This window comes from Myxocyprinus asiaticus, chromosome 28 (assembly GCF_019703515.2).
Source record: "Myxocyprinus asiaticus isolate MX2 ecotype Aquarium Trade chromosome 28, UBuf_Myxa_2, whole genome shotgun sequence".
Classification (NCBI taxonomy): Eukaryota; Metazoa; Chordata; class Actinopteri; order Cypriniformes; family Catostomidae; genus Myxocyprinus; species Myxocyprinus asiaticus.
In genome coordinates, this window is record NC_059371.1 from 42,657,914 (window position 1) to 42,670,532 (window position 12,619).

At 39.6% G+C, this 12,619-nt stretch overlaps 2 protein-coding genes across 3 annotated transcripts in view; one reads left to right on the forward strand and one right to left on the reverse strand.

The window, feature by feature from the left end:
* The window catches only part of LOC127418621 (zinc finger protein 501-like), a 315,184-nt gene that overhangs the window by 115,577 nt on the left and 186,988 nt on the right, over positions 1 to 12,619 (forward strand). The gene's annotated exons all lie outside the window — the stretch shown is intronic.
* LOC127418556 (zinc finger protein 271-like) overlaps positions 1 to 12,619 on the reverse strand; it is a 270,645-nt gene that overhangs the window by 8,136 nt on the left and 249,890 nt on the right. Inside the window, exons 1-2 of one of the 2 annotated variants that reach the window (XM_051659136.1) lie at positions 9,038 to 9,104; positions 3,592 to 3,949 (exon numbers count right to left, since the gene is read on the reverse strand). In XM_051659136.1, coding sequence (XP_051515096.1) covers positions 3,592 to 3,949 — 358 coding nt within the window. In that variant the 5' untranslated portion in view covers positions 9,038 to 9,104. Of the gene's footprint in view, positions 1 to 3,591; positions 3,950 to 9,037; positions 9,105 to 12,619 lie in introns of those variants that run through there. The other variant, XM_051659135.1, reaches the window with a different exon arrangement.

Here is a 12,619-nt window from a genome sequence, read left to right on the forward strand (position 1 = left end):
AGACAGGTATCTATATCCACAGTAAAACGGGTCCTGTATCGACATAACCTGAAAGGCTGCTCAGCTAGGAAGAAGTGACTGCTCCAAAACCACTATAAACAATTCAGACTACAGTTTGCAAGTGCACATGGGGTCAAAAATCTTACTTTTTGAGAAATGTTCTCTGTTCTGATGAAACTAAAATTTTACTATTTGGCCATAATGACCATCGTTATGTTTGGAGAAAAAAGGGTGAGGCTTGCAAGCCGAAGAACACCATCCCAACCGTGAAGCATGGGGGTGGCAGCATCATGCTGTGGGGTTGCTTTGCTGCAAGAGGGTGCACTTCACAAAATAGATGGCATCAGGAGGAAGGAAAATTATGTGGATATATTGAAGCAATATCTCAAGAGATCAGCCAAAATTTAAAGCTCAGTCGCAAATGGGTCTTCCAAATGGACAATGATCCCAAGCATACTGCCAAAGTTGTGGCAAAATGGCTTAAGGACAACAAAATCAATGTATTGGAGTGGCCATCACAAAGCCCTGACCTCAATCCAATAAAAAATTCATGGGCAGAACTGACAAAGCATATGCGAGCAAGGATGCCTACAAACCTGACTCAGTTACACCAGTTCTATCTGGAGGAATGGGCCAAAATTCCAGCAACTTATTCTGAGAAGCTTGTGGAAGGCTACCCAAATTGCTTGACCAAGTTAAACAATTTAAAGGCAATGCTACCAAATACAAAGTATATGCACATTTCTGACCCACTGGTAATGTGATGAAAGAAATAAAAGCTGAAATAAATCATTCTCTCTTCTATTATTCTGATATTTCACATTCTTAAAATTAAGTAGTGATCCTAACTGATCTAAGACAGGGAAAGTTTTCTACGATTAAATGTCAGGAATTGTGAAAAACTGAGTTTAAATGTCTTTGGCTAAGGTGTATGTAAACTTCTGAATTCAACTGTAGAAAAACAGTGCAAATGCATGTTTGAACAGCCCTTAACTCGCTCTATACTTGAAAAACTGAAATGAACCCGATGGTTTGTCGGAACTCGTCAAGCTCATATTAGGTAGAAGAAGACCTCTACTGCACGTGTAGAATAACCAAATATTTTGGTATTCGTATAGTGTCGTGTGAAACGGTTAACCGAACGTTGACTATCCGTGCACATCCCTATTAGTTGGCTTGAATAAATGAACTCTAGAGAAGAGAATATTTTAAATACCATTACTGTCAGAGATGCGACAATAGATGCAGAGCAGATAAAACAATTTCAGAGTATATTAGCCGGTGGAAGTGCGATCTCCACGAAACGCAACGGAAACTAATACTAACAATTTTTTTAAGTAAACTTTAAGTTCTCAAGTAGCCTAATAATTCAAGTAAACAATCAGTAATAAAGAACAAAGAAAGAAATTACAAGCAACAGAACAAATGAAAGTCCAAATTAACAAAACTGTGTGAGAGAAATATAGATTTGCTCTCAGTTTCAGGCCTACTTTTTCATTTTGGGCCTCCATTGTCACTAGTCTTTACTGACACGTAGCACTTGTTTTTCTGTTCCTTCTGCTCTCCTTATCTGAAGCTCAAGGATTTCTTAAGCTCGTCTTTTAGTACAAACTGGTATAAACTGCTATTCTTAGACTGGCATACAGATAGAGATGTCTGATATTGACGCATGATGATTTTCCTTGATGCACTTTTCTGGTATAAATATGTTTAGTTGTCAATAAACCTTTGAAGACGCTTTGATATCAATTTTGTGTCAGAGTCTCTTCCCTTGCAAGCATGTTCCTGAGCGAGAGGACAACGGAGAGTGCTAGGGGCGAAAAGGTTGAACTACATAGATTATAGAAGAAATAATCTAACAACTCTGGTGGCCAGTACGGGGATTTCTCTGGACAGGTAAGAGAAACATATTTTGTTTTCACTCCTGTCCGCAGAGAAATACATTAGTTTTCGCCCCAAAAGATCTTTAACATATTTCAGTATATGTTATTATAACAGATTGGTTCTTTCGTTGCGAGCTGTAGACGTGGGAAGAGGAATAGATTAAATAATTTTCTGAAACATTTCAGTGGGATCCTATTCCTATAGTACTCTTTGTGTCCTTTGCTCATGAATTAATTTTGAGGAAACGAAGTCCCTCTTTATACCAAAAAGAGTGGTCAGTTTGATCTTTAACAGCATCGAGTATTCAAGTAAACACTCAGAAACTGAAAAAGTAAAAGTTAAGCTTATGTAATTAAGCAATTCTACTAGTTTTTTTGGGGGGGATAAGAACCTGAAGAATGTCCCGAGGTGTGGTGACCGTGGTATAAGCGGAAGAATTGACTTTGGCCTCAGGGTGTGCATTATTTTTCAGTAATTTAATGGGCCGGAGTCAATTATTCCAAACTTAAATCACAGTTTTTCACAGGATGATTATAATACATTAGTACTTTTTAAAGCTACTAAAATGATCCAGCTATGTGAGCGGTACTTAACGAATTGTTTATGTTCATACCTCAACAAAATCTTTAAGTATATACATTATATTTTACAGTTTAGGCACATATCTATATTACCAATAGCGCTCTGAGAGCACACACAAATAAAGAACACACACAGAAGCTGCCTGTCAGTCAGTCAAACAGCACGTGGGCACCAAAATAAGAAGTGATCTTTAAAGGTGCACTCAGTGATTCCTGAGAAACACTGTTCATATTTGAACTCATCTACCAAAACAAACACACCCCTACCTTAAGTGCTCCACTGGAAGCTCCGCTCCCAATTTCATGCACGCAAGATGGTTTTACACACACCAGCTCCAGACACTCACATCTCTCCTGCTACTAAATCTAACATCACAACAACATCATATATGGGTTCTGTGAAACAGCAAAATTTATGTTACCCACCTATCGAGAAGAAAAAGAGCAACTTCTGTATCTGTCTTCAAGCTTTTTACTTTCGGAAGTCTCTCCACTGCTGAAAAGCCTCGCCGATGTTGATGCGGCTCCTAGCCCTCGACTTATCATAATCCTTTTTTATATATATATATATATAAAACGCTCTGCCCCCACCCCCCATCCTGTGCACGCGCAAGAACCACCCCGTTGCTGACTGGCTGGAGTAGTGTTGTGTGGACCGACCTGATTCACTTTGTTTTTGTCCCATTTACAGAGCCAGGGCTGTGTACAAATACTAGATTTTTTTCAGCCCACCACAGAATGAACAGCTAGCAGACTGTGAGGAGATATTTGCAGAATTTGACAAAAAGTTTATTGGATTACAATTAATGAGTGCACCTTTAAGATTCTTGTTATCTTGAAGTTTCTCTCTCTACTCTCCCTTTTAACCTGTTCGTCCAACAGTTGTCCTGTGATCGACACAAGGAAACGCCCCTGATTTATACAATCAATACTGCATTTCATGATAATATTCATATAGACTGAATGTTACCCTCAGTCACCATTCACTTTTTACAATTTTTTTCTAAACAATTAAAGTAAATGGTGACTGAAACTTACATTCTACCTAACATCTCCTTTTGTGTCACATATTCTGACATGACAGTTGATTGTCATGAAAATGACAATAGAACAAAAAAATATATACCTGCTGGAATAAAATCATCATCATCTTCATCACTCTGTTCTTCCTCTGCTGTGGTTTTTCCTCTCATCTTCATCAGGTTCCTGCAGTCCAGCAGCTTCACTGAACACATCTTCACTGGTGTCTGCTGTTCATCATCATCTTCATCACTCTGTTGTTCTTCTGTTGCGGTTTCATCATCATCTTCATCACTCTGTTGTTCCTCTGCTTTGGTTTCATCCTCATCTTCATCACTCTGTTGTTCCGCTGCTGTGTTTTCTTCTTTTATCTCCTCCTGCTTCACTTCAATCTTCACTGGTGTCTGCAGCATCTGCTGTTCTCCAGCGTGAATCACATCCACCTGCTCTCTCATGATGAACATCTAAACACAAAAACATCATCATTATAATGGACTGACATTCATCAAACTCTAAAACATTATTATATGATTAAACACAAGAACAGGAATGTTAAACAAATTAACTTCTTCTGAGATGGTATAAATATAAATGTGTGTGTTTGGTTTCATTATCATGACAACAAAATTAAAACGTACCAAATATATAAAAATATAATGTGTTTATGTAAATATGTATATACACACACATATATATACAGTTGCAATCGAAATTATTCAACCCCCCAAGACAGTAAGGATTTACAAAGGTAAGCTTTCTGATGACCCAGAATGAAACTTTACATCTATATCAGTTGAGTGACACATTCAAAATCATAGTGCGAATATATAACCTAATATTTCTAAATAGCAGGATTTTTTTAAAATACAGCCATGTCATTATTATTCAACCCCTATTGCATGCAGCTGTTTCTTAAATATGCAAAGCTACACAAGTAATTGTTTTAAAACAAAATTAAGTCATCAATCTGCAATGGCACTTATTTAAGTTTTCAAATTTAAGTTTAGCGTTGTAAGCAAAAATTTATTTCTATGCAAAAAATGCAATTAAAAATAAGCTGATTGACTTTGGGGGTTGAATAGTTTTGACATGACATTTGTGGAGAGAATTAGTTATTTTTTATTTTAAAATTTGGGTAAACTGAACTCTTTGTTCTCAAAATCACTCAAATGTCTATTAAAAACTTACTTTGACTGTTTACTGAGGTTTTAGTTGATGTGTTTTCATTCACATCACCAGAATGTATTGCTGGTCAGGGGGGTTGAATAATTTCGACTGCAACTGTATATGTACAGGTGCATCTCAATAAATTAGAATGTCGTGGAAAAGTTCATTTATTTCAGTAATTCAACTCAAATTGTGAAACTCGTGTATTAAATAAATTCAGTGCACACAGACTGAAGTAGTTTAAGTCTTTGGTTCTTTTAATTGTGATGATTTTGGCTCACATTTAACAAAAACCCACCAATTCACTATCTCGAAAAATTAGAATATTTTGACATGCCAATCAGCTAATCAACTCAAAACACCTGCAAAGGTTTCCTGAGCCTTCAAAATGGTCTCTCAGTTTGGTTCACTAGGCTACACAATCATGGGGAAGACTGCTGATCTGACAGTTGTCCAGAAGACAATCATTGACACCCTTCACAAGGAGGGTAAGCCACAAACATTCATTGCCAAAGAAGCTGGCTGTTCACAGAGTGCTGTATCCAAGCATGTTAACAGAAAGTTGAGTGGAAGGAAAAAGTGTTGAAGAAAAAGATGCACAACCAACCGAGAGAACCGCAGCCTTATGATTGTCCAGCAAAATCGATTCAAGAATTTTGGTGAACTTCACAAGGAATGGACTGAGGCTGGGGTCAAGGCATCAAGAGCCACCACACACAGACGTGTCAAGGAATTTGGCTACAGTTGTCGTATTCCTCTTGTTAAGCCACTCCTGAACCACAGACAACGTCAGAGGCGTCTTACCTGGGCTAAGGAGAAGAAGAACTGGACTGTTGCCCAGTGGTCCAAAGTCCTCTTTTCAGATGAGAGCAAGTTTTGTATTTCATTTGGAAACCAAGGTCCTAGAGTCTGGAGGAAGGGTGGAGAAGCTCATAGCCCAAGTTGCTTGAAGTCCAGTGTTAAGTTTCCACAGTCTGTGATGATTTGGGGTGCAATGTCATCTGCTGGTGTTGGTCCATTGTGTTTTTTGAAAAGCAAAGTCACTGCACCCGTTTACCAAGAAATTTTGGAGCACTTCATGCTTCCTTCTGATGACCAGCTTTTTAAAGATGCTGATTTCATTTTCCAGCAGGATTTGGCACCTGCCCACACTGCCAAAAGCACCAAAAGTTGGTTAAATGACCATGGTGTTGGTGTGCTTGACTGGCCAGCAAACTCACCAGACCTGAACCCCATAGAGAATCTATGGGGTATTGTCAAGAGGAAAATGAGAAACAAGAGACCAAAAAATGCAGATGAGCTGAAGGCCACTGTCAAAGAAACCTGGGCTTCCATACCACCTCAGCAGTGCCACAAACTGATCACCTCCATGCCACGCCGATTTGAGGCAGTAATTAAAGCAAAAGGAGCCCCTACCAAGTATTGAGTACATGTAAATGAACATACTTTCCAGAAGGCCAACAATTCACTAAAAATGTTTTTTTTTTATTGGTCTTATGATGTATTCTAATTTTTTGAGATAGTGAATTGGTGGGTTTTTGTTAAATGTGAGCCAAAATCATCACAATTAAAAGAACCAAAGACTTAAACTACTTCAGTCTGTGTGCACTGAATTTATTTAATACACGAGTTTCACAATTTGAGTTGAATTACTGAAATAAATGAACTTTTCCACGACATTCTAATTGAGATGCACCTGTATGTGTGTGTATATATAAAACAACAATAGTTTACTCATTTACTTATTTATTTACTTACAGTATTTACTCATTATTATTTAATTATTTACTTTTATTATCACGGGAAATGACGCACAGAAAATGAGAATCGTTGTCCATCATTTTGCAAGCAAAGATGAAGCTGGTGATAAAGAAAAATGTCATGTTGCCTATTTGGCAATATTTCGGTTTTAAACCAGATGCAAAATTCAAGCCCGTGGATATCACATATTTCGGAGGATTGGAAACTGGAGGCAAAATATCCCGAAACAACATTCATCCCAGAGAACCACACTGCAGAGGTACTGGCTGTGGGGCTGGCTAAGGGGCTGACAGAGGTCATGCACGATCAGGACATAGAAGAGAGTAAAATTTCATGCATCACCACTGACAACAGGGCCAAAATTGTTGCGGCCATACGAGGGCTAAACTGCTTTGGCCATAACTTGAATGTGGCAGTCAATTATTCACTACAGAAGAAGAAAGCAAAAACTGATTGAGCTTTTGGCATCTGTCGCTACATTAATGCGCATTCTCTCACAGCTGGCAGAGATGACGAGAGCTCCGCAAGGCACAGGAACAGCTGAACCTACCTCAACATATGCTGATAACGGTATATCAACTATTTCTCTTGTGGCCCATACATTAATGTTAGTTGGGGGAAGTCAAGACTAGAAATAGCCTCTTTATAGTACGCTAATTAAATAATGACAATATTAATATGGCTCAAACAACAACTGTATAAGAATGATGTGTCTCTTTTATAACAAGCACTCTTGACATAATTTGTGAATATAGGTCTATCACCTTGCAATTCAAATTTGATGTGGGATGTAGTTTTGTAGTCTGTTTTTAAAACATTTTCAATGAGGAGTAATCCTCATTTTTATAATCTTCACACACGTGTGTGGGTGTCGCAAGTGCCGGTTATATGCAGTGATGTCAATGTGAAACTATGGCAGGGAAAATTAATTGTAATATTAATTTTATATTAATAATAGCCTAATAATAATAAATTTAATACATTAATGGGAAAACGAGCCAAATTTAGACTTAATATCATAAAAGGCATCAGCTATTGGCGATATCTCTGACTGTCATCGATCCCCGATATCATTGTCTATCTGCACAACCCTAGTAGCAGTGGCGTCGGTTTTTGCCGCACCAGTTTGTCCCCGATAATGAAAAATAGGAAGAACAAGCTGATCGACTAGAACCAGCTTCGCAAGCATGACTTGAGCAGGACGTTTCACAGTGGTAAGTTTTACTTTTGTAGCTTTCTTACAAGTACACTGTCGATATTGTGAACCTGACAAAGCTTCAAGTAAAAGACACGTAGTGCATCTAAATTAGTCATCTTTTGCTGGAATGGGCCGAACCTTTTTCGCCCGAGATATGAACGAAGAACAGAGGCTTACTCACAGTTAGTGAGAAAGTTAGCCGTGGACTAACATGGATAGCAAAACTATTTCAACACAATAACATTAGCTATCGGGTTAGCAGAGGCCTACCGCTGTGCACTGGGTGTACACCGTTGCTACAACACAAAACTCCTCATTTGAACTCTGGGTAGCAGATAAATCCACAAATAATCAAGAATATTTACAGGTTGTGATCCTGAAGCACCAGATTGTCCCAACAAAGTGGGAACTGCGCCATCTTTCAGGGGTAACTGACTTAAAAATCCAGCATTGGTTGTGGTTGTACTGCTGAGGAATAGTGCTAAAAATCAATTTTAACCACTGATTCTTCAATTCGTCTGCCTTTGGAAGTCCAAACAAAGAGGTTTTGCTTTCACAGTGAAAACAGCGTCTTCTCGACATGGCGACAACACTAACCCAACTCATCAATGCCTCGGCTATAACTACGTTTGTTTGAGGGTGGGCCAAAGTAGCCCGTAGGCGGACATTATGCAAATGTGTTACATAGTGACGTAGATACTTTACGGAAGAAAAGGCTGGACTACAAACAGCCCGTTTCTTGTAGTTCTTGAGCAGTGTTGTCTGTGGGAGAGAATAACTCCCTTTTGCACTTTGTAACTTTGCGGACCTTTTACATGCACAAAGAGCTATATTACACACTAAAGGAAAGGTAAAATCCCAAAAAGCATAATAAGCAATCTTTAAATAAAACAAATAAACATGTTCAAATGTCCAGGTTTTTTTTTTTTTTTTTTTTTTTTTTGTGGATATATAAGTTAATTAGACACAATTTTACAGGTATTAATCTTTAATACAAGTATATGTTTACATGACAGTTTAGGGTTATCATTACAGTGAGATTGCTCCTCACCGTTAGGAAAGCATGATACTGTTATTAAAATTCATTAAAGAGCAAAAACCTCTGACATTTCCAGTGGACTTTATTTAATAATAGGATCAAATGGGCAGATTCAATTAATATCAAAAATGAAAATATATGTATATATGCCAACACGAGAATCTTAACTTAAAGTGCTTGAGTTTAGTCACAGACAGAAAGTGTAAATAATCTACTGGTTCTTAACTGTTTTGTTGTTTTTCTCACCTCTTGCATGTGACCAGTAACAAAACAAACTACATCAGACGATAATGAGCTTCTTTTAAAGTCATTAAAACACCAAAGAGAGAAAAACAACATGCAGAGAAAAATCTTAATCTCTCAATGTAAAACACACAAAACACGTACCGATTTTAACTCTCAAATAGTGTAGTGGATCTCAGGTCTTCTTCTTCTTCTTCTACTTGTGTTTTCTGCAACTTCTGGTGAATTTCCGCCTCCTGCTGGACTGGAGTGTTGATGCGTTGAAATAGTTGAAAAGCGGATTGAGCGAGAGGGACTGAACATCCCGAAGGAAGCTAACTCTTAAAGGGGCAGGATTACAATTTCCAATACCTTTACTTTTATAGCAAAATAGACTTATAGCAGTTTCTTAATAATAAAACAAAGATAATGATGCAAAAGTAAGTCAACAAGTGATTCAAAATACAACTAAATATGGATTTATCTTTTTTAATAATTTTTTTAAGGGGGGATTTGACATGCCCAGTCTCAATGCTCTTTAATTCCTCATGGTGGTACAATTACACACCTCAATCTGGGTGATGAACCTCAGTTGCCTCCGCTTCTGAGACAATCAGCCACCGGTGCCGGAACCAGTTTTGAAGTGGGAAGGCCGCAAACTGAGCTGGTTGTGATGTCATCACAACAACATTCTGCAGTCACTATGTCCAATTTATAATATAGTTATTGTTCATTTATTATATAGAACTGAATTGCTATACCCAAACATTGACTTAATAGGAAGTGACCTCATTTTAGCGAGTAAACATTGCTCATTTAATCACTGATTTTATATCTGAAATCTGCATGCACATCCCTTCAACTCAAACGTCCTACACGTGTAATTATTTAAAGTCAGGAATTTTTCCTGTTTCTTGAAAGCCTGAGCAACCCTTACAAAAAATTTAGTTCTGGCAAACAAGACGTATATTCTCCACAAATCTTCCTCTCATTATTTCCACATGCAAATAAGCTTGTGATTCACCGCAAATGTCTGCCAGACGTTTGCAGCTCTTCACGTGGTGAACATGTCCACATCCAGATCGCCGCGATGCCTGCCGACCCGGCCGGCTGAGCGTCAGCCCAGGATGGACCGGGTTGGGGAGCAGACGCGGTGGCTCCTTGCTTCATGAAGAAGGAAGTTAGCCACTACCGGAATGTTCTCATGGGCATGTTCTCGCAATGAGAACACAACCCTTCCACGAAAGCCGCTTCAGCGTGCTGGTGCCCCAGACACTCAAGGCAGATTTTATGGGTATCCGGAGGGGAGAGATAATGGCCACATCCAGTAGCACAAAGGCGGAATGACATCATTAAAAAGACGGCAAGCGTTTGCGCGAGCTCTTTTAGAGAAAATATACTCTTTTGAATATACTCTTTTAGCACCCGCAGACTCAGGCTGCCGAAGCACCCAGGGGAAACACAACACTCAACCGTGCGAGGGTGACCGCTGATATGCGGCATAAAAAATCCAGCAGCGTAGCAAGAGGTGAGAGGACGAACACACAAGCATTCGGCTCCGAAGAAAAAATCTGAATGAGTGATGCACGCCATCTCCTTTAATACCCGTATGTCCGGGGTGGAGAGTGGCATGCAAATTCCACTCGCCTATTTTTATTGACCTTTTCTATTTTAAGCAAAGGTGATTGGGGCTCTCAAGATCGTACCCCTAGTGTCACTACATTGACACAACATCGAGTGAGTGACAGACAGGGAACTGCTCCGTAAATGTTTTTGATAATATACCAATTTACAATAAACATCAGATTTAAACAAAACAATTTAAAATCTAATATACACATAATTACACATAACACAATATACAAATAACATACAATGTACAGTATACAATACACACAATATAGAATACACATTATACAATAAAAATAGTATATAGTATATATAAAATGTACAGTAGGTTGTATTGTATTTTATTGACATTCAGGCTGTCGGTTGATAGTAAGTTGCCAGTGTGTTGTTAAGAGAGAATATAATTTATGACAGTCCGGTGTGAGATATAAGAGTAATAAAGTGCAGTGCTGATGTATTTTGATCGTGGAAGATCAAGAGTTCAAAAGTCTGATTGCTTGGGGGAAGAAGCTGTCATGTAGTCATCTGGTGCAGGTCCTGATGCTGCGATACCGCCTGCCTGATGGCAGCAGTGAGAACAGCCCATGGCTCGGGTGGCTGGAGTCTCTGAAGATCCTCCGAGCTTTTTTCACACACCGCCTGGTATATATGTCCTGGAGGGAGGGAAGCTGTTGTGGCTTCTGCCACCTCTGTGAAACATCACTCTTGAAGTCTTGGGGTTTTGATGCCAGAAGATAGACTTTATTTTCAGAGATAGCAAAGCCGAGTTGCTCCCAACACAACTGACTTTCTGTATTCAAACAGGCCTATATACACATATTCACCTAGGGCGTGACCAATACACCCCAAATATTTTGTACTGTGTCTTCAGTCTGTTTAGAGAACATGAAACTATGAGAGAGGCTCCTCTCCATTTGGAACCTCTTTACGGGGCCTTATCCTATATTTTGTCTAGTGTCAAAACATGAGACTCAAGTTTACCATATATGATTACCATATGTGATTACACATTCCATTTTCAGGGGCCTCCTTCCCACAGGCCTCTACACACACCCACACACACAGTAAAATCCATGCTTGACCATCAGAAAGAATAAAATGGCTATATTTACATTGATTATGTTTGATGAATTTATATTTAACTTGGTAAAAATATTCTACAAAGCTCACCTCCGATGATGTGTCTGGCAGTTCGCACCACCCTTTGCAGGGCTTTGCTATTGCTGTACCAGGCGGAGATGCAGCCAGTCAGGATACTCTCTACAGTGCTTGTGTAGAACCGTGTGAGGATGTGGCGGTTCATTACAAACTTCCTCAGCCGTCTCAGGAAGAAGAAGTGCTGATGAGCCTTCTTCACAACGGCCTCAGTGTGGACGGACCATGTGAGTTCCCCAGTGATGTGGACACCCAGGAACTTGTAGCTGCTGACTCTCTCCACTGGTGCTCCATTGATGGTGATGGGACTGTGTTCTCCATCTCTTCTCCTGAAGTCCACCCCAAGCTCTTTGTCTTACTGACGTTGAGGGAGAGGTTGTGCTCCTGACACCAGTGTGTCAGAGTGTGCATCTCCTCTCTGTAGGCTGTTTCATCATTGTCAGTGATCAGACCTACCACCGTCGTGTCATCAGCAAACTTAATGATGGCATTGGAGCTGTGTATTGCCACACAGTCATGTATGTACAGGGAATACAGGAGTGGGCTGAGAACACAGCCATGCGGGGCTCCAGTGTTGAGGGTCAGTGATGAGGAGATGTTGCTGCCCATTCTAACCACCAGGCATCTGCTTGACAGGAAGTCCAGGATCCAGCTGCACAGTGAGCTGTTTAAGCCAAGAGCCCGGAGTTTCTCATCAAGCTTGGAGGGCACTATGGTGTTGAATGCTGAGCTGTAGTCTACAAACAACATTCTCACATAAGTGTTCTTTTTTTCCAGGTGGTAGAGAGCAGTGTGTATTGTAGATGCAATGCCATCATCAGTGGAGCGGTTGTTGCAGTAAGCAAACTGCAATGGGTCCAGTGATGGAGGCAGCACAGAGCAGATGTAATCTCTGATTAGTCTCTCAAAGCATTTGCTGATGATGGGGGTCAGAGCAACAGGACACCAGTCATTTAAGCAAGT